The sequence below is a fragment of the Dunckerocampus dactyliophorus genome, chromosome 1, assembly GCF_027744805.1.
Source record: "Dunckerocampus dactyliophorus isolate RoL2022-P2 chromosome 1, RoL_Ddac_1.1, whole genome shotgun sequence".
In the NCBI taxonomy this organism is placed as follows: Eukaryota; Metazoa; Chordata; class Actinopteri; order Syngnathiformes; family Syngnathidae; genus Dunckerocampus; species Dunckerocampus dactyliophorus.
Window position 1 is genome coordinate 9,315,229 of NC_072819.1, and position 27,986 is coordinate 9,343,214.

The 27,986-nt window shown below is 40.2% G+C and overlaps 3 protein-coding genes and 1 long non-coding RNA gene across 16 annotated transcripts in view; 3 read left to right on the forward strand and 1 right to left on the reverse strand.

Moving 5' to 3' along the window:
• LOC129193862 (cilia and flagella-associated protein 47-like) overlaps nucleotides 1-1,485 on the forward strand; it is a 71,593-nt gene extending 70,108 nt beyond the window's left edge. The window contains exons 67-68 of the mRNA XM_054799008.1: nucleotides 72-240; nucleotides 313-1,485. Coding sequence (XP_054654983.1) covers nucleotides 72-240; nucleotides 313-483 — 340 coding nt within the window. The 3' untranslated portion in view covers nucleotides 484-1,485. The remainder of the gene's footprint in view (nucleotides 1-71; nucleotides 241-312) is intronic.
• Nucleotides 1,486-5,656: 4,171 nt separating this feature from the next.
• LOC129179497 (transmembrane protein 47-like) lies at nucleotides 5,657-20,127 on the forward strand. Its single transcript, XM_054772793.1, has 3 exons — nucleotides 5,657-6,055; nucleotides 15,562-15,702; nucleotides 16,101-20,127. Exons 1-3 carry the CDS (start codon nucleotides 5,827-5,829, stop codon nucleotides 16,277-16,279), a joined length of 549 nt encoding a protein of 182 aa, XP_054628768.1. The 5' UTR covers nucleotides 5,657-5,826; the 3' UTR covers nucleotides 16,280-20,127.
• Nucleotides 6,141-26,097, reverse strand: LOC129179502 (uncharacterized). The gene is made up of 4 exons (XR_008569981.1): nucleotides 25,848-26,097; nucleotides 23,214-23,356; nucleotides 18,167-18,764; nucleotides 6,141-7,481 (listed from the first exon to the last, which is right to left on the reverse strand). It is a non-coding gene; the product is annotated as an uncharacterized LOC129179502 (long non-coding RNA).
• dmd (dystrophin) overlaps nucleotides 22,300-27,986 on the forward strand; it is a 235,406-nt gene continuing 229,719 nt past the window's right edge. For 9 of the 13 annotated variants that reach the window (XR_008569972.1, XM_054772691.1, XM_054772698.1 and 6 more), the window contains exon 1: nucleotides 22,301-22,490. Coding sequence is in view for 11 of the 13 variants with exons in the window: in XM_054772691.1 (XP_054628666.1) it covers nucleotides 22,409-22,490 (82 nt within the window). In the remaining 2 variants the exon portion in view is untranslated. Of the gene's footprint in view, nucleotides 22,491-27,986 lie in introns of all 13 variants that reach the window. The other 4 variants (XM_054772711.1, XM_054772719.1, XM_054772736.1 and 1 more) reach the window with 2 other exon arrangements.

Sequence of the window (27,986 nt, forward strand, 5' to 3'; positions counted from 1 at the left end):
TGTGTGTGTTTTCTTAACAAGCTTGACTTCGACGAAACATTTTTTCAAACGAATTGTGCGCAAATTCTCAGAAGGCCTGAGCCGTTCGTCGCAACATTCCAGCCAGGCAGCAGCAGTGAGTTTGCTGTGACCCCCACCTCGGGAATGTTGCCACCTGTTGATTCGAGTGGTGCCCTCATCAACGTGTTTTTCACCCCCGCCGTCGACAATAAGAGACACAGCGCCAGACTTGGCATCAAGGTACGCTAAGCCAGAAGTTATCACGTGCTGTTTGATGCTGGTCTAGAAGTTGTGTTACTCTCATGGACGCAGGCGTCAGGCATGCAGTGGACGTATTACATCAGAGGCATAACCCCGCCCCTCAGTGCCTTGCCCTCCAATGTTCGCAGTCCGGTACAAACGACCGGCCGGACCAACTTTGTAGCAAGGAATCTACGTGTCCCGGCACTGGCCAATTCAGCTCCGCTGAAAGCCCGCAGATAATTAATCTCCTCCTTGATTCCAACATGGCTCATCAGGACTCCATATCGACCATTTCAACCTGCTGGGCCTCGGTTTTTTTGCTGCTGTGGTAACTGCTATGCTATGCTATGCTTGCTATGCTTGTATCAGTATATACATGCTATACATCCATGGAACTGGAAAACACTCATTTTCAATGAAACGTCCTCTGACTTAACCTTTTATTAGTACCAACTTCGGTCTTTGCGGTCTTTTTTTCCCCATTTTTGCTTTTTTTTAAAAAAAAAAAAAAAAAACACAAACATTTACAAACATTTCAACTTTTTTCTTAAATAATCCACCTAAATTTTTTTTTTGTAATATTATGACTTTATTTCCATAATATTTTGACATTATTCCTATAATATTATAACTTTCCCCCAACCTAATTTTCCAAAAATTACAACTGTATTTTGTATTGATTCTCATTATTATATATTATTTTAAAAAATAATTATTTTCTTCAATATTTCAACTCTAAGCTACTAAAATGACAGTATTTTTCTTCATAATATTATGAGTTTATTGTCATGAAATTTAAACTTTTGTTTGGCGTAAATATGACTTTTTCTCTCTTTTAATATTTTGATTTTTTTTCTTGGAAAATTACAGCTGATTTTTACATTTTTGCTTGTGTTTTTTAAAATGTTCCCACTATTCCAACTTTCTTCTTCTTCTGACTTAATTCCCAAAATAATTTGACTTTATTCCCATACTAGAACTTTTTCTCCAACCTAACTTTACAAAAATCACAACCCTCTTTTGTTTGTTTCTCATAATAATACGACTTTAAAAAATGACATACGCTTTCTTCTATATTCAACTCTGTGCTACTAAAATGACTAAAATATGACAAGTTTATTTTCTTAACATTTAGACCTGAGAATATTAATCGAATATGACTTTTTTCCCTTGTAATATTTAGCCTCAATTCTTGTAAAATTACTGCTGATTTTCCTATTTTTGCTGTTGTTTGTTTTTTAAATTTCCAAATAACTAAGCTTTCTTTTTAAATAATCTTTGCAAATGTTCTTTTCAAAATGTTATGACTTGATAATATTAATAATAATATATCTTTTTCACCAACCTAATTTTCTGACAACTTTGTTTTGTTAGTTTCTAATAATATTACGACTCAAAGAAAAAAACAAAACCCTATTTTTAATATTTCAACTGTATGTTTCTTTTTTTGTTGTTGTTAGAATATGACTTTTCTCTTTTAATAGTTTAATAGTCATCCTTTCTTTTAATAGTTTTACTTCATACTTCATACTTACATTTTTACTGTTGGTTTTTTTTTGGTTTGTTTTTTGTTTTCTCAACTATTTAAACTTTCTTCTTGTGAATTTTCTTCTTGTAATATTTGGACTTTATTCCCATAATATTATTTTTCCCCATATTATTTTTTTTAATTATAATTTTATGTTGTTTTGTTTGTTTCTCATAATATTACGACTTGAATTTTTTTCCTTTAATATTTCAACTCTCTGCTACTAAAATTACATTATTTTTCCTCATAGTATTATGAGTTTATTGTCAAAAAATTGTGACTGTTTTCTTGTTATAACACAACTTTTTTCCCTCTTAATATTTTTACTTTATTTTTGTGAAATGAGTGCTATTTTTCCATTTTTCTGTTGTCTTTTTGTTTAATTTCCAACTATTTCAACTTTTTTTGTAAATTTACTTCTTGTAATATTTGGACTTTATTCCTATAATAATGACTTTTTTTTCTCTTTTAATATTTTGATTTTTTTCTCGGACAATTACAGCTGATTTTTACATTTTTGCTTGTGTTTTTAAAAATGTTCCCACTATTTCAACTTTCTTCTTCTTCTGACATAATTCCCCAAATAATTTGACTTTATTCCCATATTATAACTTTTTTGCCAACCTAATTTTCCAAAAAGTACAACTTTATTTGTTGTTTTGTTTTTTTTCTCAGCATATTACGATTTTAAAAACTTATTTTTTCTTTAATATTTCAACTTTATGCTGCTAAAATGATTTTTCCTTATAATTTTACGACGGTTTTTTTACGCCTTTTTCTGGTGAACAACTTTTTTCTTTTTTCTTACTATTTTGACTTTATTCTTGTAATATTATTGTTGATTTTTAAATTTTTGTTGTTTTTTTTCTCATTAAATTATATTTTTACAATGTGCTGTAAAAAAAAAAAAAAACACCTTGGACTGCAAATGGCCACTGGGCCACACTTTGCACACCCCCTGGTATAGATAGAGAATAACACCTAAGTGGAGACGCATTTTGACTGGTGGATTTCACCCCGACTCTCAACTTCCTCAGCGATCTTCAGGTATGTCTAATTCACATCATTCCAAATAGATACTGCCTCCTTCTTATTCTCCTTCATCTTCTCTCAGATTCACAATTGCTTGTTTTTCATCCATAGACGCCTCTCTAGTTTTCATGTTGTTTTCACCTCTAAATGCAGTTTGCACAGGCAAAACCTATCCTACCCCACCTGAAACTGAGCGTAGACATTCAGTGGTATTTATTAATTGAATAAGCGATGCAATAGGACACACCTGGACGACCCAAAACATACGACCAAAGCAAAAAGGAGTGGCTCAAGTAGAAGCATGTTAAGATCCTGGAGTGGCCTGGTCAGTCTCCGGACCTTAATCCCCCATGCAGACAGAGTTGCCAAGCGACAGCCTCAAAATATTCAGGATTTGGGGTCCTGAGATGTGCTCAAACTTTTGTGTGTGCAAGAAACGTCTGACCTCAGCGCCTGCCAACAAGTGAAACTGTTAATCATCCAAGGTAATGTTTGACTATAAAGAAGTAGCTGTTTTGGCGCTTGAGTAACTTTTAAAAAGACTAAACATGTCACCTCTCACCAGGCCAATCCTACCGTGCCTGGGCCCACTTCAAACAGAAGTTCCACAGTTTGGCTCGGGTGAGTGCACTTGAATTGTCCCCTCTTTTGGCACGATTGGAAGAGGTACGGCAAGCACAATGTAGCCGAGCCGTAGAATGACTGGTTCTTAATGTTCTTACTGATAACCCACCGGGTGTCTGTCAGCCAATCTGAGGGGCGTCGACATTAACGGTTCCACTGTTTTGATGTTGTCGAGTTTGAGGCAATAAAGGGTATTTCTTCCATCCAAGAAGGACAGCGGAAACATTTGCATGACTCATTAACATGTGGATGAGCATCTTTCAGTGAGTGTTACAAAGAGGACATTTTTTCACCTTCCTGGCATCACCCCCATGCTGCTCTCTCATCACGGCTCATTATTATCCCTAAGCGGAGTAAACAAACCCTCCTCCATCAAGTCTCTCCATCCTTCCTTTTGTTTCTGGATGAATAAACAAACAGCATTTGATTAAACCCGTTCTCCACCTTGGCCTTCTCTCCCCGCTGCATGTTTGCTTTAATATGCAGAGGGTGCTCATATTCCTTGATGGAAATTAATAAATCCGTTTTTCATGTTCAACCCTACGAAGAATGGAAGTTAGCAGCCACAGCCGTACACCCACAGCCGTGGTATCCAAAGTGTAGCCCGAGGGGGCCATTTACCAAACCTGTTTACGTCCTAAATACATTTAGAGTCCTCTAGACATGAAATAATACCTTTGCACTCGTATTACCCAATGTAGTAAACATAATAAGAGAAAAAAAAAAGTTCCTTCTTCTGGTTCCCTTTCTTTTTTTTGGGGGGGGGGGGGGCTAGGGATTTGCCCATCATCCACAATCCTCATGAGAGACATGGACAAAAAAGTCAAGTGGTAGACCCAAAAAAAAAATCACACCTGCGCTGAGCCGGAGGATCCGATTGGCTGTCCATCAAGACACAGGGCGGTCTTCCACCCACATTAAGGCACCTACTGGTGCCGACTGCAGCGCAATAACCATCAGACGGCATCTGCGGGAAAAGGGTTTAAAAAACAAATTCAAAGACCTTGTCTCCTTCAATGCCACAAAACTGCCCGTTTAGACTTTGCCAGGGAGCATCAAACATGGGACATTGAAAGGTGGAAACAAGTTTTATTCTCTGATGAGAACAAATGTAACCTTGACGTCCAGATGGCTTCCAACGTGACTGGCATGACAAGGAGATCCCACCTGAGATGTTTTCTACCCGGCACAGTGGAGGGGGGTTCATCATGGTCTGGGGTGCTTTTTCATTCAGTGGAACACTGGAGCTTCAGGTGGTGCAGGGTCGTCAAACGGCGCGTGCCTGGAAACACTTGCATCAAGCATGCCCAAACGAATTTTTGAAGTGGTTAACAAGAACGGTGGAGCTGCTCATTACTGAGTCCTACTGAGAACATTTTTTGTTCTGGTTTGGAGTTTTTAGTTATTTTTTGAGCGATGGTCTTAAACTTTTGACCAGCTGATAAACAGGTTGTTTCAGTTTAATTGTTGTTTTCAATAAATGACTTTTTCAAAATGCTTTTTGTATCACTCCCCATTCTAGCTTTTGCATATTGTAGCTCTACTTAAAACCTCATTAAGATCCAAATGTGAAAAATGCAAATTCTAGCAATTTTCAACTTGTATTAAGATTTTGATCAGGAGTGTATGTGATAATACAGGTCAAATGTACAGCATACGTGTACCACTGTTTAAAAAAAGCCCACAATTTTTGACATGTTCATGTCTTTATGCTTCCCTGATGATGTTTTTTCATCAGTGTTGAGATTTTGTACTGTGTTGGATGGTATTTAAACGTAAAAGTGAAACTTATAAATTATCCGGGACTGTGATTCCATGTGTTCATGGGTAACCTTACATTGTCAGCCATTCGTGTCAGTGCCTCAGTCATTTTTCTACAGGGGTTGGTTTTAGCTTGTTTGAAAAACTACAAATATGAAAACGGCTCCTGAATCCTTTCTTTTTTAAACAGGGAAATCTATATTTATGTATAAATGTTTGGTTGCACCACAATGGAAGTTAAAAATGCATCTTTAAATGAATTTAAACACCTTGAAATGCTATGTAACTATCGAGACTACAGTACATTTAAACAGCCATATCCTGCGACTTGACTGTCACAATGACAGCCACTCCAAAACATTTCCGAAACGTCACGTAGGCAGTTGATTCCTGAAAGATTCCAGAGGCTGATAATGGTGTTTTCTCCCTCTAGGACCCAGTGTTACCTGCTGGTCCCCCAGGACGTGTGACGTCAGCGGCTTCAGTTCTGGAGCTCCGGGGTGCTCGGCTCCAGGAGTGCCCACGAGCACATCTCCCGTCCCGTGCGCAAGTCAAGGCGGGCGTGGCGTCACCCAGCGGAGGAAGATACCTCCACAAAAAATACTTTTTTTTCACCTCCTCGCCTCTCCGCCCCCGTCATGTCCTCTGCTGTCCCCGACACCGAGCAGTCGGCGCGCAGCTCCACGCTGACGCCGATCAAGCTGGTCGGGCTGGTGTGCGTCTTCCTGGCGCTATGCCTGGACGTAGGTGCCGTAATGAGTCCTGCGTGGGTGACGGCGGACGACCAGTATTATCTCTCCCTGTGGGAGTCCTGCTGGAAGCCGTCCGGCACCGACAAGTGGCAGTGCAGCAGCACGCTTAGCTCAGGTAAGAGCGGACACTTACACATAGACATCACACTTACACGTATACACACAGGCACGTGCACAAACATTTAAGAGGGCATGTGCTCAAGCCAGAAAAAATGGGCACCTATCGCAAAAATAATTTATGAAATTATTATTTTATTATTAGAAAAATATATTTAGAAATAAAATAATACACATATATTTTTATGCAGCTTTCTGGCAGCTAAAGCATCAGGAGCATCAGACTAATAATATACCACAACACACCTCACCATACTGTCATGTATAGCTCACCTTAAGGTCTACTTTTCATCTCAATAACTATGATTGTAAATGAAACCCAACTAGGGAATTTGCAGACCAGTCGTTAAATTATCTGCTTGCTCCGCCTCTCCCTTCCTTAAACATGACAAACCTCAGTAAACAGCTGGATAATGCTTTGCGTTGTTTTGTTTATTTTTATTTTTTAGGAACCATAATCACGTGACCATAATTTTGTGAGTTTTTGTTTGTTTGTTTTAGGAAACGTCGGCCAATAGCGACGTGATGTTCTCATCTGCGCTAATGTGGTCAATTTAGCACCAAACAACGTTAGGGAATTGCACAAAGACCATTATAAACCTGTCTGATGGGGGTCAGAGGAGGCTATAGGCAACAGCCAGTCAGCACTGCATGAGGAGGGGCGGGGCTTGTGAGAAGTCCCACAATACATCAAATAAATGCCCAGTCAGAAATCAAAACATATTTGGGAGTAATTTTTATTCTTAAATTAATGGGAAAACATGGTCTACAGCAGAAAGGACATTTTTCTTACGCGGGGGAAAAGGGCAGGTGCTGGAGCACCACTATAGGGTCTATCTGTGCACGTGCCTGTCTACACACACACACTTATACTTACTCAGACATTTACAAGTTTACACAAAGACACGTGCACAGGTATACATACAAATACGCATTTACACTTACAAGTTTTACACACAGACACACCAATACATGAACACTTAAAGTTGCACGTTTACACAGACATTTACTAGGGTTGTCCGGTAACATCAGCCACCGATAATTATCGACCCAATATTGGTATAAAAATGTGATATTCGTTTTTTCCCCTACGTTGAAAGCGACACAGAGCTTTAAGAGTCAACGTCGGGGGGGGGGTACCATTCCACATACAATTCTTACTCACGGTGCCTTTAAAGAAATAGCTGAAAAAACAGCGACATAATAGGTAGATAACAGACAAGACACTACCAACGAACAATGCTGAATAATCAACAGCTATGTGAGCCCTAAAAGTGTAACTTAGCAGCCACTTACAACAACAGTACATCAAAGCACGCTGGGAAACAGGAAGTGCTGCTGTCAAAACCATATGTGCAGACACCGCATCGAGCGCTTGAGCCTTACGTCAACGTCGCCGCCATATTGGATGTGGCAAGGCTGTGCTGTAAGTGAATACAAATAAATGTCAATATTTCTGTAAAGCGCCTTTCTACAATATAATTTAATGCCTCTTATTTATACATTCACACACGCACTAATATACAGTAGACGCCCCTACAACGTAAATAATCCGTTCTGAGAACCTTTATGTTATAGGGCTTTTATGTTATACGAAGCGTAAAATACATGTAAATAGCCTAATCCGTTCCAAGATCTTCCCAAACTCACCCCTTTAACACTTCAAAATATTCAAAGTCCACCAAATATGGTGGGAAAATATAAGAAAACATTAGCATAAACATAGTCTGTATAAGTCAGCCAATGAGATGAGAGCATAGGCGGTGCCCCGATAATCAACCAATGAGATGAGAGCGGAGGCGGTGCCCCGAAAATCAGCCAATGAGAGCGTGAAGCGTCCAAAGTGTTATTCTGAACTTGCACCGACTTGAGGCATAAATAAAGTTGATTGAAAAACGCTTGACGCTTTACGTTATATGGAATTTCTTCCGTAATACGATGCAAAACTACATAAATTCTTTACGTTCAGTGGAATTTACGTAAAAGGAGGTTTATGTTATGCGAGGTACTACTGTACCTGGGAAACAGTTAGGCACTAAAAACAATGTATTTGATCTTCTGGCAGTAATTCACATTACATCAGCTATAGAGCACAAAGTAATGGCAAAAAACCCATACACTACTAAACTACTATATTAGGGATGTCTGATGTTATCGGCCACCGATAATTATAGGGCCAATACAGGCATAAAAACGTGATCGGTATCAGTTTTTTCCCCTACAATAAAAGCCGATACAAAGCTTTTAGCACCTAGGTTGCAAATTCACAACACTGCTCATCAGGAAGTTAATACTGTGCTGCTCCCAAGTCTGTGAGAATAATGTAATGGGTTACCATTCCACACACACTACGGTGTTTTTAAAGAAAGAGCTAAAAAAAAAACCCACCACAGAGCAATTTAATAGGTGGATAACAACAGACAAGACACTACCAAACGAATAATGCAGAATAACCGACATGTGAGCTCTAAACATGTAACTTAGTGTCTGTTTACAACAACAGTACAGCAAAGCACGCTGGGAAACGGGAAGCTCTACTGTCAAAACTGACGCCGTTTCCCTGAGCCGTATGTCAGCTTTGCCGCCGTATTGGAAGTGGCAAGGCTGCGCTGTAAGTGAACACAAGGAAATGTACTTCATGAAACGCCTGTCTACAAAGAAATTGAAGTTAATGCCTCTCGTTTATACATTCACACACGCACTAATATACTTGGGAAACAGTGAGGCACCAAAAACAATCTATTTGATCTTCTCAGATGGTTAAGATAAAAACTTTATTGATCCAACACAATAGTAATTCACATTACATCAGCTATAACATGAAAGTTATCAATCACAATAATACTCAAATTCATGTATTTTAAACAATACCCCTTTCACTAATCTTTCCAAAAATAACATAAATCAAGGCACAAGAAACACAAATGTATTCTTATATAAAATATGTAATACATTAATGATCTACTCACAGATGGGTGGAGTAGCCAGCAAAACAACTGTACTCATTTAAGTGTATTGTTACTTTACAATTTTACTCAACATATATTGGTATCGGTATGGATATCGGAATCGGAAATTCCGAGTTGGACAATATCAGCAGTATCGGACATACTGTACATTTACACTTACACATAGACACATGCACACTTACATTGACACGTTTACACAGACACTTACAAACTTATACATACACACTTACACATTTACACATAGACACATGCACACTTATTCATGCACACTTATATTTACACGTTTACGCAGACACTTACACACTTATACATAAACACTTACACATTTACACATAGACACATGCACACTTATTCATGCACACTTACATTTACACGTTTACACAGACACTTACACACTTATACATACACACTTACACATTTACACATAGACACATGCACACTTATTCGTGCACACTTACATTTACATGTTTACACAGACACTTAAACACTTATACATAAACACTTACACATTTACACATAGACACATGCACACTTATTCATGCACACTTACATTTACACGTTTACACAGACATTTACACACTTATACATAAACACTTACACATTTACACATAGACACATGCACACTTATTCATGCACACTTACATTTACACGTTTACACAGACACTTACACACTTATACATAAACACTTACACATTTACACGTAGACACATGCACACTTGCACACTTAAACAGACTCACTTACATGTAGACATTTTACACTTATACATAAACACTTATACATAGATATTTACACTTACACGTTTACACTTAGACACATGCCCACTTTTCCATACACACTTACATGTAGACATTTACACTTACACGTTTACACTTACACATACCTATTCACACATACAGTAGATACATGCACACTTACATGTTTACACATAGGCACTTACACACTTATACATACACACTTACACTGACACATACACACAGATATTTACACCCACACATTTACACATAGACACTTACACACTTGTACATATACACTTACACATACACACTTAGGCGTACACACTTGTACATACAGTATATACTTCATTTTATAATTATTATTTATTTCATTGTATTTTTTTTTTTTACATTTTTAAAATATATTTACTAGGGCTGTCAAAAATAGCGCGTTAACAGCGGTAACTAATATATTTCATTTTACGTGACATTTTTGAGCATAATTAACGTACAAGCATCATGGCGAGCCACGGCTCTGTTATGACGACAGGCGGCGGCACAGTATAGCTCCCCACAGAGTCACACAGCGTCTGACGCTCTTTTACAACTTTATTCTTACCTGAACACATCAACAGCAGTGCAATTCCAACACCATATATGCACCTCCTACTCCAAACAAGCACGTCTCGCAACAACACTTCCTCATTGTCACGAGACAGACCGCAAGATGCCTTCACTGACAGTCCGAACATCGCGACGTCTTTATTACGCGTATATGGGTGGTCTAAATAAACAGAAATGCAATGAAAATCAATAAAGTGGATACTCTTATCACTCACTTTGTAACTCTTAATGACGAAGTACAATTTTCTGCTTTTAAATGTGCTTGGAAACCCCAGAACATCAATTTCCTGTATTCCAAATGTAATTTTTGCTAGTGTGACAAGTTGCTTGATCATGACTAATTCATTTGAAAACCATGATTAATCTGATTAGAAAATTTCAATCGTTTGACAGCCCGAATATTTACATTATATTAAACAAAAAATAAGAGACCATTTTTCTTGCTGAATGTCATTTGTTCTGTCAATTTGTACTGCATGCAGTTGGAGTTTCGTATATGTTGTCAAACCCCTTTTATACAATAGTTGTGTACTCTGCGATTGGCTGGCGACCAGTCCAGGTTGTGCCCCGTCTCTCTCGCTCTAAGTCAACTGGGATAGGCTCCAGCATACCCCCTTGACCCTAATGAGGATTAGCCGGCATAATGAATGAATGAATAGTTGTATACTCAAATTTTTGTTTGGCACCTTGGCTTCTGATTTCAAAGTAAGTTTGCTAGTAAAACAATGCAAACAAAATTAAAATGTGAATACTCAAATATCATGAGGTTATGATACATTTATGTATATGGTTCCTGAGTTACAGCCTGCCCTCTGAGGGTAACCATAACTGCAATGTGAAAACGAGTTTGAAGCCCCTGTTTTAACATGAAAGCATGGCTCTTCTCAACGAGCAGCGGGTCCTGCTAAATGTTGTATTGTTGCATGAGAACTTCAGATCATTCTAATTATTAATCATTGATACTGTCAGGAAGATTAATTTTGGGACGGCTTTCGCTGCATCAAAAACATTCTTTTTCTCATAATTGGTCCGTGATTGGTTGAAAGATGCTTAATCTGGAACCTTAATCTGGAGTTTGTGAGCCTTTTTAGTTACAAACTGTCTTTAGTTTACTACCACTGCACACTCAGGACTAATTACAAGGACCGTAAAGTTCCTTTTAGGAGGCAGGACTTCTACCTTTTACATTCACGCAAGATATGTGAAGACGCTATCAAGTGCACTGTCTACTGCTGGCATCATACGTGTGTGTGTGTGCGTGTGTGTGCGTGTGTGTGCGTGTGTGTGTGTGTGTGCGTGCGTGCGTGACCACTTATACTGTATCTGACCTATTTGTGGACAGTCTCTTCTGAGGGCCATGTGAATATTTCATGTCACACTCTCACTGTATGTCTGTTGTTGCACACACACCCTCCATTCAATTCATTTTGAGCACGCTAATGATAATATAATATACAACAATATCAATAAAAGTATGTCTAAATTATTAAATTAAAATGAAAAAGAAGAAAATATGATCAATATCATTAATTTATATTATTAATATATATTATATATAATGTATTAAAAAACTTGAATAATGAAATAGTAAAAATAAATAATATATATTAATTAATATTATTCATTTATATTATGTATTTTTTAAGGTTAAATAATTAAAAGAATAAAAGATAATTAAAGAATATACTGTATGCATTTTTGGTCATGTGTCCACACTTTAGGAACACGTAGTTTATTGTAAGTGAAAATGCGTTGAAGCCACTGACAACGGGGGTTTCAGAAAAACGCTAAATTCTTTCTGAAACCAATCCAATCCTTCTTTCCCTTTCCTTTCCCCTCTGCATCCCTCAGGTCGAGCCCCCTCCCATTTCCATCAGAGACCCCCCCCCCCCAGCCCCCAAGGCCCCAGAGATGGGTGTTTGTATTTGTGACAGGCAAAGATGGGATGGCAAATGATGCTGCATTCAGCTGTGGCACACAGGAAAATAAACTAGCGAGGAACATTACGTTCAATGCCTCATGGTGCTAAAACAGGAGATCACTGCACTACTGCGCAAATTAAGTAAACACGAGTACATTCTCCTACATCCTCCAGCTTTTAAATGAAACTGTTTTGTTTTCTTATCAACTCACTTCTAGCACATCTTGGCTTGCGTTTGGTTCTATCCGGGTGGAGAAAAGAGGGAGCAAAAAGGATGTAGCAATGTGGGACAAGCGCTATTTAAGTGCACATCTACACTGCCACTGTCTATAAATATGGCAAGCACAGCATTTTTTTTTAGTGCAGGCTTTTTGTCAACTTGGGTGTACTAAGTGCACCCGCTCTTCATTTTCACTTTCACTTTTACTCAGCTTCATCCACTCTTATTTTCTTCCTACTTCACTGCTGCTTTCATTTTCAACTTTCTGTTCTTCGGCCTCCTTGTTATTAAAGAATCCTTGATTCTCACCTCATTCCTGTTGTCATTTCCTCGCCTTTGTGCTCTTTAGTCCACTTCTTTCCCGACGTCGCTTCTATTTTTGAAGCTGCTGTCGCTTTATTGCTTTTGATGCGCATCTGTGTTGCAGATATGAGATATCTATCACGATCCTCCCTCACAGACTTGGATCATGTGTGGATTTTATTTTTAGAGCTGCTCTGATCTATTTTGGACCTATTTGAGAACGTTCTTCAAGAACCAACTTACATTTTTTTCCTGATTGTCAGAACAACATTTCTTGAAACTGCCGACCTTTTTCTCAAAACCTTAACCACAAATGCAAACAGAAATAAAAAATGGAACTACATTCTCCCAAAAAAACTCCGCCTTTGCCATCAAAATCATACTATTACAGTCAAACTTGTCTATAGCGGCCACTAGAGGGAGATCGCTATAGAGGGGGTTGGGGGGGGGGAATGAATGTTGACCAGTAGAGGGCACTGTGGGACTGCGGATAAAAGTTGTACAGCACTACTAGGCTTGTTATTATCCACGACCCACAGAACAAAGCTGTGCTAGTAATGTCTTACGCTTGTTTTTAATATTTTACTTTTTATACGGCAGAGTGTCATTACAGCTTTAGTTCATCAGGAAGTGACGGTGGGCGTCCCGAGCAGGAGAGCTAGGCTCAGTGCTAGCTGTGCGTTTCGAGAGAGTTGGGAAGTGTGTTTATGTTGGCGTGGATGTAAAGTCCTGCAGTGTTCTCCGCTGTTAATAAAGCCATTAAAATGCATCGGCGACCTGAGTCTCTCCTTCCCCACAACAAGCGGCATTACAGTATTGACCAGTGCACATTGTCTCACACCAGGAAATGAACGGTGTCACTTGTTACAGGCATTGGCTGGACAGCTATGGAGTGGGGCTTGTTTAACCTTTGCCTTGTGGGCAAGCAGGAAGGAGAGACGATGCTGAGAGATGTGTGTGTGTTCTGAGCTGCTGTCTGGTGGCCGCGTTCAATAAATAAAGTTGGCAGAAGCAACAGGAGAAGTTTCCTTCTTTGCTGGAGTCAGGTCGCCCTTCCTACGGTTCGGAGCTGAATAACACTGACAAGTTAAGTGAACGGCAAAGAAGACGGCTTTTTTTGTGTCGAATACAGAAGATGAGGACTTTGATGGATTTGTGGATGAGGACAAAAATAATGTGAATACATTCTAAAATACTTCAATTAAGTACAACCGAACTCAGTTCTGCTCCCGCTGATTTTTAAAAACATATGCTAGCATGGTTTTAGCGTGCAGGCAGTATTGTAGTGTTGCTGGGAGCACGTCCTGTTCCCAGCCTAATTTGCGGTAATGTTTTGGTGCAAATGCTCTTAAAGTTACATGTTTGACCAGGAAATAGCAAGCTCAAAAGAAGACGGCTTTTTATGTGGAACAACTGACAGTTTGTGTGGATCTTGTGAATGATTGTGACTGAGCTAGGACTCAGTAATTAAAGTCTACACACGACGGCTTCATTGATTGAAAAACGAAACTTTTTCATTCATGAAGCTTCTACAGTACTTGAGTTGGTCATTTGGCCGCTATATGCGGTCAGATATTGACCAAGGGAGACAAAATGGGTGGCCGCTGGCCGCGTTGGACAGGTGACTGCTATACACAGGGTCTATAACATGTAAATTTGCTGCGGGGGATTTTTTAGTGTGGCCGCTATCGGCAGGTTTGACTGTACCTGAAAATCAGTTATCCTGTGTATACATTAAACACACAGCAAGTTCAAATACAGGGTGTCCCCCCCAAATACTGTAATATACACATGTAATATACCTTACATACAAGACACAAAAAGTTTTAATTTATTTAATAATTAAGTATAATAAATAATGAAAAATGTTAATCAATGTTTCAAAAAATGACAATAAAAATATAATACATACAAATAATCTGATATTAATAACGTAATGAATAAAAATCAAATAAAATAATTAATGAATTAAATATATTTAATAATAATAATTACATGGATCCATTAAAATGGATCCATTTAAAAATTTTAAAATATAAATACTACTTTTGTCTACGTGACCGGACTTTGTATATTCACAGTATTAAATAATTCTCAATTAATTATAAATCACACTATTGATTTACTATTTTATATTTTGTATATATACAGTATGTGGTATATCAGTCAAAAGTCGTACCGGCAGCACATTTAGCACCGTTGTAACAAAAATTTGAACAAAAACAACAGGGTTACACAATCAAAGTAACTGTCATGTGACCATGTCATCAATTGATGCCTCTTTTCTCTTTCAGTCCCTCCAACCTCATTTGGTCGTCATTTAAACTCTTGAGAGGGCCTAATATACTTCCAAAAGTATAGAGCCGGTTAACATAGTGTTGTAATTACAGTGCTTACAGGACAGCATACATCAGTGTCATCTCATGAACACGGTGTACACAGTGTGCAATACAGTACTCTTAGTTGCCCCAATTTCATCAGTAATGCTTGTTCTTGGTCTTCCTCCCCCCTTCCTTGTCCATTGTACAGCAGTGCAAAGACATGCACATTTTCATGTCTCCGGAAACCATCAAAGTGCCCTCTTTACTTTCATACCAACATCATCCATGTACACCTTTAACATACATTGCTTAAGATTTGTCCAAAAGAGTGTTTGATGAAAAATATGTTTAGGCCACTGACAATTTGTTTCAGAGAATGTTTTAGTGTTTTACAAATTCCGACAAACTTCTTTCCTTGTATCTCATTTCCAGACTGGCAGCTTGTCACACTAGCGCTGTTATTAGGGGGCGGGGCCCTGGTACTGATGTCGTTCCTGGTGGCACTGGTGGCCGTGTGCATTGGCACCAGGTGGCGATTCTACGGCCCTGTCGCCTTCATGCTGTTCGCCACAGGTTGGTATACAGGCCACAAAGGTTAACATCAATGAACACCAACACCATGCACATTAGGCAGTCGGATTAATGGGAAATAAGTGATCCCGTACCAACCAGCGCACATTCTGACCCCAGCATAGCGGTCATGCGTCCATGAAACACTCAAATTAGTCCTGCCTGAGCCCAGAATGACAAGGGAGGAAGCTGGTTAATGATGTCAAGGGAGTTGGGAGCACAGTCAGCAAGAAGAGCATTAGAAAGACACGTTGCTTTAATGGATTGAGATCCTGCCGTGCCTACCAGGTGCCCCCATCTGAACGTTTGACAACAAGCCATAAAAATGATGGACTGGTTATTTCTTTGTAAGGAGGTAATGTTTGAGCTGATGTTCACAGGAACCTGTTTTCCTTTTCTAGTGGTCCTGCAGGCTTGCAGCTTGGTGCTCTACCCCGTCAAGTTCATCGAGAGCAGCAACCTGAAGATTTATCATGAGTTCAACTGGGGCTATGGCCTGGCCTGGGGCGGGACCATCTTCTCTTTCGGCGCTGGCGTTCTTTACTGTCTCAATCCCAAGAGCTATGAGGAGTACTACTAGGGTTGGGGGTGTTCAGATAGGGTTTTGGCCGTTGGTTGCGTTTGGGCCTTGAACTCAAGGATTGTTGCACACAAGTTGTACACTTTCACCTCCATGCTACCATGTGGGCAGAACAAATCAATCGATTGTTCAAGAAGACTTCAGACTGGGATGTATTTATTGAAAGCATTACAGCATTTGTGTGGAGGGGTGGGGTGGCACATACACGTGCACATATTAATGTGCGCAGCATAGCCGACTGAATTGCAGTGTGTCATTTCACAAACTTTCATAGTACCAGTCATTTAAATAACGTGAGCACACACCCCCAAATATAATGGTAGGGCAAACACTGGCCTCCCCTCTTCCACATGCTATCATTCCACCATCGTTATCTTGCGGTCTCACAAGACCGTAGAAATGGGTCTGACCATTCAGTGTCAGGAGATTGCTCTCGCTCAGGCTGTTATCTCTGCTGTCAATTAACGGGTCTGTCAATCTTGGCAACCCTGCCGGGTGCATGGATTGGCCGGGGTCTTTAGAGCGAGACTGTCCCTCAAGGTGTGATTTAGAGTTGGGCAGAAATGTACACACACTAGCTTTAAAGTCACGGTGCTAATTAAGTGAGCAGCTTCTAGCAGCTGTTGATGATATTGACTGGTACCAAGCTGCATCTAATCTTTTAGGCCAGATGCCGCCAGTGGTCAACTTACGTTGTAAAAAACTGCCTGAAATTTGAAGGCAATGAGCTGAAAAGTAGGCCGTGATCTTCAACTTTCACTGGATTCGTTCACAGCTGAGTTTGAAGCGAAGCGGCTGGGATGGGAATCAGTACCTCCAAGTACAAGTCCATGATTCTTGCACGGAAAAAGTTGGAGTGCCATCTCCGGGTCAGGGATGAGAGCCTTCCCCAAGTGGAGGAGACCTCGGGGTCTTGTTCACAAGTGAGGGAAGGATGGAACGCGATATTGACAGGCGGATTGGTGCAGCGTCTGCCTGTGATGCGGACTCTGCACCGGTCCATTGTGGTGAAGAGGGAGCTGAGTCGAAAGGCAAGGCTCTCAATTAACCGATCTAGCTACATTCCTACCCTCACCTATGGTCATGAGCTTTGGGCAATGACCGATGGGACAAGATCGCGGGCACAAGCGTCCGAAATGAGTTTTCTCCGTAGAGTGTCTGGGCTCTCCCTTAGAGGTAAGGTGAGAAGCACTGTCATCACGGAGAAACTCTTGAGTAGAACCGCTGCTCCTCCGCTGGAGCTCTCCGTTGGAGACACTATGGAATGCCTCAGGATCCACCGAGAGGAGCAGAACAAAGTATCCAGGGAGAGGGAAGTCTGGGCAGCCCTGCTTAGGCTGCTGTCCCCGCGACCCGACCTCGGATAAGTGGAAGAAGATGGATAGATGCATGGATGGCTTGAAAAATGTAGTACAGTACCTGTTCCCCGTGAACGTTGGCCTCAACCAAGGCTGCCCTGTGTCACCGTTTCTGTTCATTATTTTCATGAACAGAACTTCTAAGCGCAGCCAAGGCGTTGAGTGTGTGCACTTTGTAGGCCTTCGGATCGCATCTCTGGTATTAGCACATGCTGTGACCTTCAGAGTTTACTGGGGAGGTTCGCAGCTGAGTGTGAAACCTCTGGGATGAGACTCAGCACCTCAAAATATGAGACCCTGGGTTGGGAGTGAGGTCTCACCCCAGTACAGTATCTTGGGATCTTGTTCACAAGTGAAGGAAGGTTGGAGTCTAAAACCGACAGGCAGATCAGTGCAGAGCAAAGTTCTTGATTTACCGGTCAATCTATGATCCTACCCTCGCCTATGGTCATAAGCTTTGAGTCGTGACTGAAATAATAAGATTGCGGATACGAGCGGCCAAAATAAGTTTCCTCCGTACTGGACTTACCCTAAGAAACAGGGTGAGGAGTGTGGTTATCCTGGAGGAGCTCTTGAGTCGAGTTGCTGCTCCTTCATATGGAGAGGAGGCTCTGGCATCTCGTCCGGATGCCTCCTGTGCGCCTCTCAGCCAGGAGGAGGCCCCGGTGCAGACCAGGACATGTTGGAGGGATTATGTCTCACAGTTAAGGTGTGTGCCGTGTGTCAAATATAGACAATTTTATGGGTATCTCAATTACTTACATTTTTTTTGTCGTTCACGGGTGGTCTTGGAGCATATCCCCGGTGAAAAGCAGGGATCTACTGTACACTTACAGCCTTTTAAAAAGGATTGGATCGATCCGCACGCCCCATGTACAAAAGGTATGACTTCTGCCGTGACTGGAGATGGCAGTCAACCTTCAGTTTGTCGTAACTCATATCATCACCTTGTCTTTCTCATCTAACCGTCATCCCTTTGACACATGCTGCAGCTGTCTTGGGGGTCACGGATAAAGACAGCATCACCTGACACCATGACAGTGATGCATTTGGCCACAGCTTAGTGAGCTTGTTAGAGATGTGTGCTTCAGCAACGCCGGAGATCAGCCTTTGACACTCCAACTGATCTGGGTTCAGATATACAAGAATGGCATTTTATTGGAGATGACAATAAACCAACTAAAGTAGTTGATCAGGGGCAACTGTGATAAGGACAGACATGCTATTGCCATGATACCACCGCAGCATCACATCCCTCAATATACTCAATAAACAAAGCATTACTTTTTTAATTTGTGGGAAAACACACCACAAACCAACAGAAGTTTATCAAACCAAACGCCTGTCTCACTTAAGGCGCAACCAAAAAGTAACACGTGGAACACACAGTGTAACTGTACCACACTGACTATGCAAGTGTCAAAATAAAAGCTTACACACCAATTTACATGCAAAAGATATACTTGTTTACAAACTGCAAGGCATGCTGGGAAGCCCAGCTGCACCCTTCCCCGAGCAGGAAGTTGCCCAGCATGCCTTGCGGGTTGTAAATTTGCATAAAATGGCATTGTTTTGCATGTAAATTGGTGTGTAAGCGTCTTTCGGTACCCGCATAGTCCGTGTGGTGCAGTTTTGTGTGTATTCCATGTGTATTTTTGGTTGTACCGTGAGTGAGAGAGGCATTTGGTGTGAGGAACTCCTCAGGGAAAATGAATCTATTTTAGTCATTCCAATAGTGATGTTTATTAAGTGGCTTATTACCATTTTGGCTATTGTGACACATCAGGCTAATAAAACATCACAGTATAGTAGATGAAAATAGAAATAAATCTTACAAAATTATAAAATTTGACAATGTCAAAAAATACACTTTTGGAAACACACTGCCTTTTCTGGGGGATCCATGTCCTGGTATAGTTACTTTTTAGGACATAGAAAGTGTGTCACCATGGGTTCTTACGGGTTAAGAATGACCTACATGCTTTGATTTTTAATTGCGCACTGCAAAAAGGTTTTGGCTAAAATAAGGTGGCTGAACCGTCAGTTCTGATTTGGAACTATGTCACGTTTCTCAGACGCAAAAACGCAGCAAGAAAGTCCTGTCAGTGGGCGCCAACATCTTGTATGTTTTAGCTCAGGTCATTTGATCATTTGGTAATTAACGTGGCTTGAAATTGGGTGAGAGGATTCTGTTTTTATGCAGAAACTCGGCTGGGGAGTAAGACTGTGTAATGATGTGCCGAGGGATTTAGGAGGCGTGTGTGGGAGTGGGGTCGAGTGACGGCAGAGGAAGTGTATGCGTGTGTGTGTGTTGGCATGTTTTAGATGCCTTTGTAGAGGTGTCATCAATCAGCTTTTCTTTGTACACCGACACATTAAAGCATTAAAGGTCTCAACAGACTCACGCTTGTCTTTTATTTGTTTTGGCCCACTTTTCACTTAAAAGCATGTATGCCACAAAATGAAGTCAGTGATGGATTTGAAATTAGATCAGGAGAATGTGCAAACAAATATATGCAGTATATGCATTTGTACTTGTACCATGCAGAAAATAGCGTTAATTTGTTGCATTACCCTAATAAAAATGATTATTTAAAGAAAAATACTGTCATACAAAATTAATGAGATTCACACTTTTCTTAGCATTTAATTTTTGGGATCTTGTCTTTAAATAAAAGATATAAAACAATCGGTACCATCCCCATATTTTATTTCTGGGGAAAGTCATATAATATATAACACGTTTGTACTCGTTACACCGTGCAGAAAATAGCTTTAAGTTGTTGCATTACCCTTTAACTTTAATTTAAAAAATAATGTGATTTACACTTTCCTTAGTGTTGAATTGTGGGGATTTCGTCTTTAAGAAAAAAAAAAATCACTGCCATCCCCATATTTTAATTCAGGGAAAGAGTGATTATTAACGAAGTCTTTTTTTTTTTAATCAAGGGCAATGTTGAAAACCTTAGCTATACTGCCCACTGCTGGTTGGATTGAGTAAGTGCAGCCCAGCTCTGTCCACAATGCAATAATATTAGGCCTATTTCAGCTGCGAGTCACCCTGACTCTATTTTTGCCAATTTCCACTACAAAAAGACATTTCTTTTTTACATAAATCAATGTAAATACATACATAGAGATAATAACAGCATTGGGGAGCCTGGATCCTGATTCAGACATCATAATAATTGATACAAACTATTGATCCCTGACGTTTGGCACTGGTTTAGAGGCATATTTGTTAAAATTTCATATTTGTGAAATTCTGAACTGTACCCCAGGGGTATCTAAGGTGCTGCCAGGGGGCATTTTATGTCTGCAGCCTGTTTTTTATGGATCAATATTTTTTGCTGATATTATTTGCTGATATTACAGTCTTATATGGTTTTATTTATAGATTCTTAAATTGTCCACAAAGAAGTTTGTTGATAAAAGCATTGTTTTGTTTGCTTAAATTATTTGCCCTTTGTTTTATTCTGATAATAAGCATGACATCACAAAATCCTTTCATGAGCTTGAAAAAATTTTAAGTAAAATGTGCAAAGCATCACTACCGCTAATACTGGACCTTTATTTACTTAGTATCGAGTTGATACCAACACTGACAAGAAATGTGCAGATGGAAACATTTTGCAGAAACTGAAAAATTTGGTACACATTTAAAAATGTGCAAAATTTTCAAAAAATTGTTCTTTGAAAAATTTTGGCAAAATTAAAAATAAAATAGTGCACATTTACACATTTTGCAAAATTAAATATATTTACCACAAATGTAAAAAGTGCATTGAAAAAGTTTGCAAAATTGAAAAATGTTGCCAAATTGAAAAATTTTGTGCATTTACAATTTTTTTTTTTTTTTTACAAAATTCTAAAATGTAACACAAACTGAAAAATGTACTAATGGATATTTGTACTAATTCAATAACTAAGCACAAATTGGAAACATTTTGCACATATTTTAAAAATCAGCCAAATTTTAAAAATGTAGCGTAAATTGAAAGAGGTATGCCTTTTTAGCACATACCAGTGGACAGACTTATTTGGTTTTAATTATTATCAGATGACAGGTACACCTGTCATCCTCCCGTTTTTTGCGCCCTCCTGTTTCAATAGTTTCCCTTCTATGAACTTCCATGAAAAAAAATCCTCTCCAATACTGCAGCACTGCTTCCAATCTGCCCGGCAACCTTCGGGCAACATCTGCATAACACATCTGCAGGTCAAATCAGGACTTCATAAAAAAAGCAGACCAATAGAATAACAGGTTGCACCACAGTCGGCAGCCGGGTCTTTACACCACCACCTCTCTCCCCACTTTCCTGGGGGAAAGCCCACAATTTCCCTTACTTTCCCTCATTTTCCAGAAAATGCAAATGTTGACACGTGCGGAGCCCCTTCCTCTTTGGAATACCGGAAAGAGAATTCTTGAGACGCGTCTGGCGCCGCTTTTACGCATGGAGTCTGCAGACCAGAACCGTCAGACAACTTACTATTTCGAGATGGGAATGCTGCGACCACCCCCCACCCCTCCAGTCCGCACACCTGCTCGGCTCCATCTGCTTGGGTCTGACAGACTAAACCCGGTCCACATCCTCCTCATCCTCGCCTTCTCTGCAGAGTTCCGTTCCTTTGCGCGCGCCTCGCGTTCCACCCCAGTCTGTGGCTGTCGGCTCTGGAGTGCTTGGTCTGCCCGACCCTTCCAACTTTCACTCGGACTACCTGCTTGTGTGACCCAAAAAGTACCCTTTAGACCCAGTTTCCCTGTACACCCATGGCGGAGGCTGTGCGCCCCGAGGACTACTGCGACGAGGCGGTGGAGGACGAGTTCGGAGAGATCATCAAGTGTCGATCAGGTAGAACAAGATCACTTGAATTGTGTGTGTTGTAATAAGTGATAGTAATATGACAACACCTTATACAAACAACACTAAACTTGTGAAGACATTTGAAATGGTCGCAAAATGCAGTGACAGTGGTCCACTTAAAGCAGTGGTGTCCAAAGTGCGGCACAGGGGCCATTTGGGGACCATTACATATTAAAAAACATTAAGAAAACTATTGAAAAAAGATACATTGCTTTTTTTTTTTTTACTTTTCTGTCAAGTAATCTATCAGCGACTATTATATTTAACTATGTAAAAAAAATATGTTATAAGAAATACATCACTCAAAAAATGCATTGAATATTAATAATGATCAGGGAATTAATGCATTGAAATTTTACATTAACATGAGCCTTATTTAAAATTGAAATGAAAAAAATATAGTATTAGCCTCTCTTTTGTATGGTGTCAACTATATTTAACTGCTTAGCAAGTCTTCACTTGTATTGGATTGTTTTTGTGTGTTTTATAAACACAGATATATTAGCCCCCAACCATGGCCTTCATTGGAAAAACTTTGGACACCCCTAACTTTGGCGCTTGCCTTTAACAGACTCCTACAAATCCCACAATGCACTTTGCTGGTGTGCTTTGTTTTGTCTGAGTTGTCTGACCTTGGTGACATTGCATTCCTGTGACATCATTGGTCGCTTTTGGACTCCAGGCGCTCTGCAGTTAACTAATCATCCTTACCCCACCGGCTGAAATCTTGCATGGCGCTCCAGAGCGAGGGCGATTGTAGTTCTTCCACTTATCAATGATTGCACCAATAGCGCTCTCTTCCTCACCAATCTTCTTGTTGATGCTCTTGTAGTCCATTCCAGTCTTGTGCAGGTCTACAAATTTGAATGGAAGAGTGTTTGTGACAGGGGTCTTTGATCCACACCAGTTGAGATTAAAGAATATACTTTCTTAAAGCGACAGGATTCTTTTGTGTGTTTCCTGAACATACTGTATAACCGGTCTGTGGGGGTCAGAATGCTTGCTGGTTGGTAGGAGATCAAATACTTATTTCCCTCAATCAAATACTAACATTTTCTTTGTCTTTGTTAAACCCTTGGCTGCAAAAATAGGTTGATTTCAGTGCTCCAAGACCAGTATGAAAATCACATTGTACCTCCGATAGCCGAGTTTCAACCAACGGTCGACTCTTCTCTCCACCATTCTGGAATAGACTTTGACCAACGCTTTGGGTAGTGACTGAAAGGACAAGATCGCGGGTACAAGCGGCCGAAATGAGTTTTCTCTGTAGGGTGGCTGGGCTCTCCCTTAGAGATAAGGTGAGAAGCACTGTCATCCAGGAGAAACTCAGAGGAGAACCGCTGCTCCTCCGCATTGAGAGGAGCCAGATGAGGTGGCTGGGGAATTGTTTAGGATGCATGGTGTTTATGTATTCAAATTGTGGGGAGCGCAGAAATTCAACAACATAACAACGCACGGGTTTAGATTGGAGAGGCCGTTCCTCCCAGTCGCGCCCCTTCAGGTCGGACTGTCATTGCCTGTATAGGCATTGGAGTCTCCGAGTATAACTACGGAGTCACAAGTGGGGCAAAGGCAAAGGCTGGGTACTCTGGGTACTCTGAGCTACCATTCATTTGTACGCACAAACGGAACTACCCCTCTCATCTACTGGGGGTGACTCAGAGCCGGGGGGTTCTGTTAGTAAGCCAACACCAGCTCGCTGCCTCTCCTGTGCAGGAAGTCAGATAAAAAATGACACAAGCATGTCTGAAGCGGTTTATCTTGAGTCCAAACTGGTGAAGTGGGGTTTGTGTGATGTGGACACTGAATCCCTCACAGCACGTTGCAGTGAGATCTGACATCCTCTTTTAGAACTTGTAAATAGTGGCTGTCCTTGAATGGTGTCCTGGTAAAAAATAACAGACTGTCTCACTCTCTCTTTCCTTCAATGCCGACCTCCCCGGCTACAGCTGGTGGGTCATCTCATGCTGGAAATAGCAGTCAGCTGGCCTGTCGGACTGCTGGTGTGTGGTGTCAGATAGCTTATTGGGAGGTTGCCACCTTCCCTCCATCACTTTATTCATGCCTCCTTCAGGTGCCATGTGTCCTCTTTTCATCTCCCATCGCTCACAAATGGTTAATTGGCCAGTATGTCATAACAGAAATTGTCATTTCTTTCTTAATTTGTCATGTCGTCGGCTCCTCCCTGTTTAATCTTTGACCACCCAAGTGGGCTCTCAGTGCTTAGCTGCTAAATCAAGCGTCCCCCGACTCCACCAAGCAGACATTTCACATTCCGCACTGCAAGATAATGTCGGGCAAATAAATATGTTGCTTGAGAACACTGTCATAATTTAATTCCAGTAAAGACCTACTGTATATTCAAATATTTGACTATTTCACTTACATTACCTACTGTATATGTTTGCATGCAAATGTTTTTTTAATAGTTAGCTTAACCACAAGGGTGTCCAAAGTGAGGCCCAGGGGTTGTTTGCAGGCCACAACTGTTTTTCATTGGCCTGCAGCACATTCTAAAAGTATAATTAATAATATAATAAAATATATATTAATAATTATTAATATTAATTAATAATTAATAACAAGAAAACAGCAGCAAAAATGGAAAAATCAGCAGTAATTTTACACGCATAAAGTCAAAATATTAACAGAAAAAAGTTGTAACTAATGAGAAAACTTCATTTTACGAGAAATATACATTATTTTTTTAAAAACAAATAAAAAAAGGCAAGTTGTAATTTTTGGAGGATTAGGTTGGGGAAAAATTTATAATGTGGGAATAAAGTAAAAATCACAAAAATCACAATGTAACAAAAAGAAAATATGGTCAAAAAAACAGCAAAAATGGGGGGGGGGGGGGGGGGGAAGCGCAAAGACCAAATTTCATAGTAATACTATGCTTTTTCACCGGTATCACAAAGCTGAGATGCAGTTTTTCCTTGAAATATATATAAATCCTTAGCATATTTACCTGTGTTGCGTGTTGCTTTACAAAATAACTACGTGGCCCTTGCATCCTTTCATTTTTCAATATGTGGACCTTGGTGGAAAAATTTTGAACACCCCTGGCTTAACCCATAAGAACTCAGACCCATTTGTGCTTAAAGTAAATTGATGGGATACATACCCAGTGTTTCCATTCCAAGCAGTGGCATTTATTGAGTATCTTATTAGGCCAAAAGCCTGATGGTGATATTTTCCTAAATTGTTTTATATCAATTCATTAAAGTATAAATATAATAAAAACGGTTGAATTGTAACATCTGAAACCCCAATCACGCATCACAATTGTTAAATGTTTTGAAAATGAACTTAAAATAAGCTTTTGGAAATGAGCTAGCTTACCTGACACACCGCTATTTTGGGGAAGCCATATCCTGGGATAGTAACATGACTGTCACGTGTGACAACAACTCCATAATGTTTCCTATACCCACTTAAGGGGAGCTCAAGTCAAGCACGATTTTTTAAAGTGTCACCATGTCTTCTTGTGGGTTAACAGTAAGAGTAACCCCTGTGGTTGGCTAGTCCTGGGACCCCCGCTGGACCTGCGGAAAGTGAACAGGAAAATACAGTAACTAGCATACGACACCACGAGCTAACATGAACAGATGGAATATAAAATTGTAACTCGAGACACGAGTAGTTGAATTTATGACCAGAAGATGGCAGCAGTCTCCCTCGACCAACTGTGTGGATTCACGAGGAAAGTCTAAAAAGCAGACTTCAAAGTAAACTTTTAACCCATGTCTCATGTGCCAGTTTGGTCTCTTGAGGGGATGCTGACCGGTCTGCTCAAACTGCCCCCTGTAAAACCTGCAACCATGTAGAGACTGAATGAAAATAAGATCAATAAAATGTATCAATTTAATTTTTGTAACAACTACAGAGCATGCACCTGATGTCCATCCATATGTGTGGTAGTTTTTTTTTTGCATAGCACAATGTAAAAATGTGTATGAGTAAACACTTCCTGGTACATAAAAAGTACTACCCACAGAGAAGGGACGAATTTCAGTCCCGAAAAATGGCGAGGAACTTATTCTGAGCATAATGAATCGATTGCAACTGGACTGTTCAGGTTGTCTTAAAAGACGTTTTGCTTCTCAAACAAGGCAGGCTTCATCACGACAAAGACTAGATAGGACAGCTCTATACTGAGCGGATGGTGTAGGATCCAAAGTATTTACCCTACAAGGTAAAGACCTAAACGATTCAATAATTTAGAATCAAACAAATAACAAACACGCTTGGTTTCGCTGATAGGATGCTAACGAGGGTGATTCCACACGAACGACTGGCACTGGCTGGCAGAGGCCTCACTCCACAGTATCTTAACGACTGTCGTTTTTCACCACAAAAGAGTGAAATCGTTCTTGTTTGAGGTGTGCCTCTACCTTTAGAGGATAAATTCTTTAGGTCCTGCACCATCTCCTCAAACTAGAGCTGTCCTATCTAGTCACATGCTGCTCGGATGTGAGGCGAAACGTCTTCTAAGACAGTCTGGATCTGTTCAATGCCTGGAGAATACAATGTCCTGGATGAATGAGAATATTCACAGGCAGTCCAGGAACTTACTTTTGGCCCCAGTTCCCATGGTCCAAAGGTGCATAGTTCCGGGATAAATTTCCTGCTTCCGTGGTGAAGGTAAAAATTTAAAAACTAAAAAAATGGCAACACCGTGCTTGGCCACCTTCTTATTCTGTCCTAGTGTATTGGTCTCATCTGTACCAATTAGGGCTGTCAAAATAGCACGTTAACGGCGGTAACTCATTTATTTCATTAACGACATTAACATTTTAACATGCACATCAGGTTATGACAGCAGGCGGAGCCACAATAGCGTCCCCACACAATCACACATAGTCTGCCGCTCTTTAATAACTTTATTCTGACAAGAACACATCAACAGCAGTACAATTCCAACACCATACATACGATTATAGTCAGCTCGTCCTGGGTTTTGTCACGAGACGACAGCGAGGTGCATTCACCGATACTTAGAAAATCACAGCAACATCTTTATTATACGTGTGTGGTCTAAATAAACAGAAAGACAAAAAAAAACAGTAAGTAGATATTCTTATCTATGACTAACTTAAGTCTTACTGCAGAAGTAGAATTTGCTGTATCTAAGTATGCTCGGAAATCCCAGAAAACACGTCAACACTCAAAACATGTGATGTGTCTTGGAACGCAACTCTTCATAGCTCACAATAATGGGTGCCACACATGGGAGCCGACAAACAACTGCGGCTGGCAAAACTCATCGCCAACGCGTAGCAAACCCTGCACACAGGCGGCGACGAGCGGCTGTGACCGGCTTCACCGGTGAGCGACGCGTTCACATCCAGAGCGTATTGTACGAGTCTCCCACGGTTGTGTGACAAGTGTGCTATCTTCTAGCTTCATTTAAATTTTCAATTCATTTTCAGCTGTTAATACATACAGTACAACTGTATATTAGAATTGTGTCCTGTAATT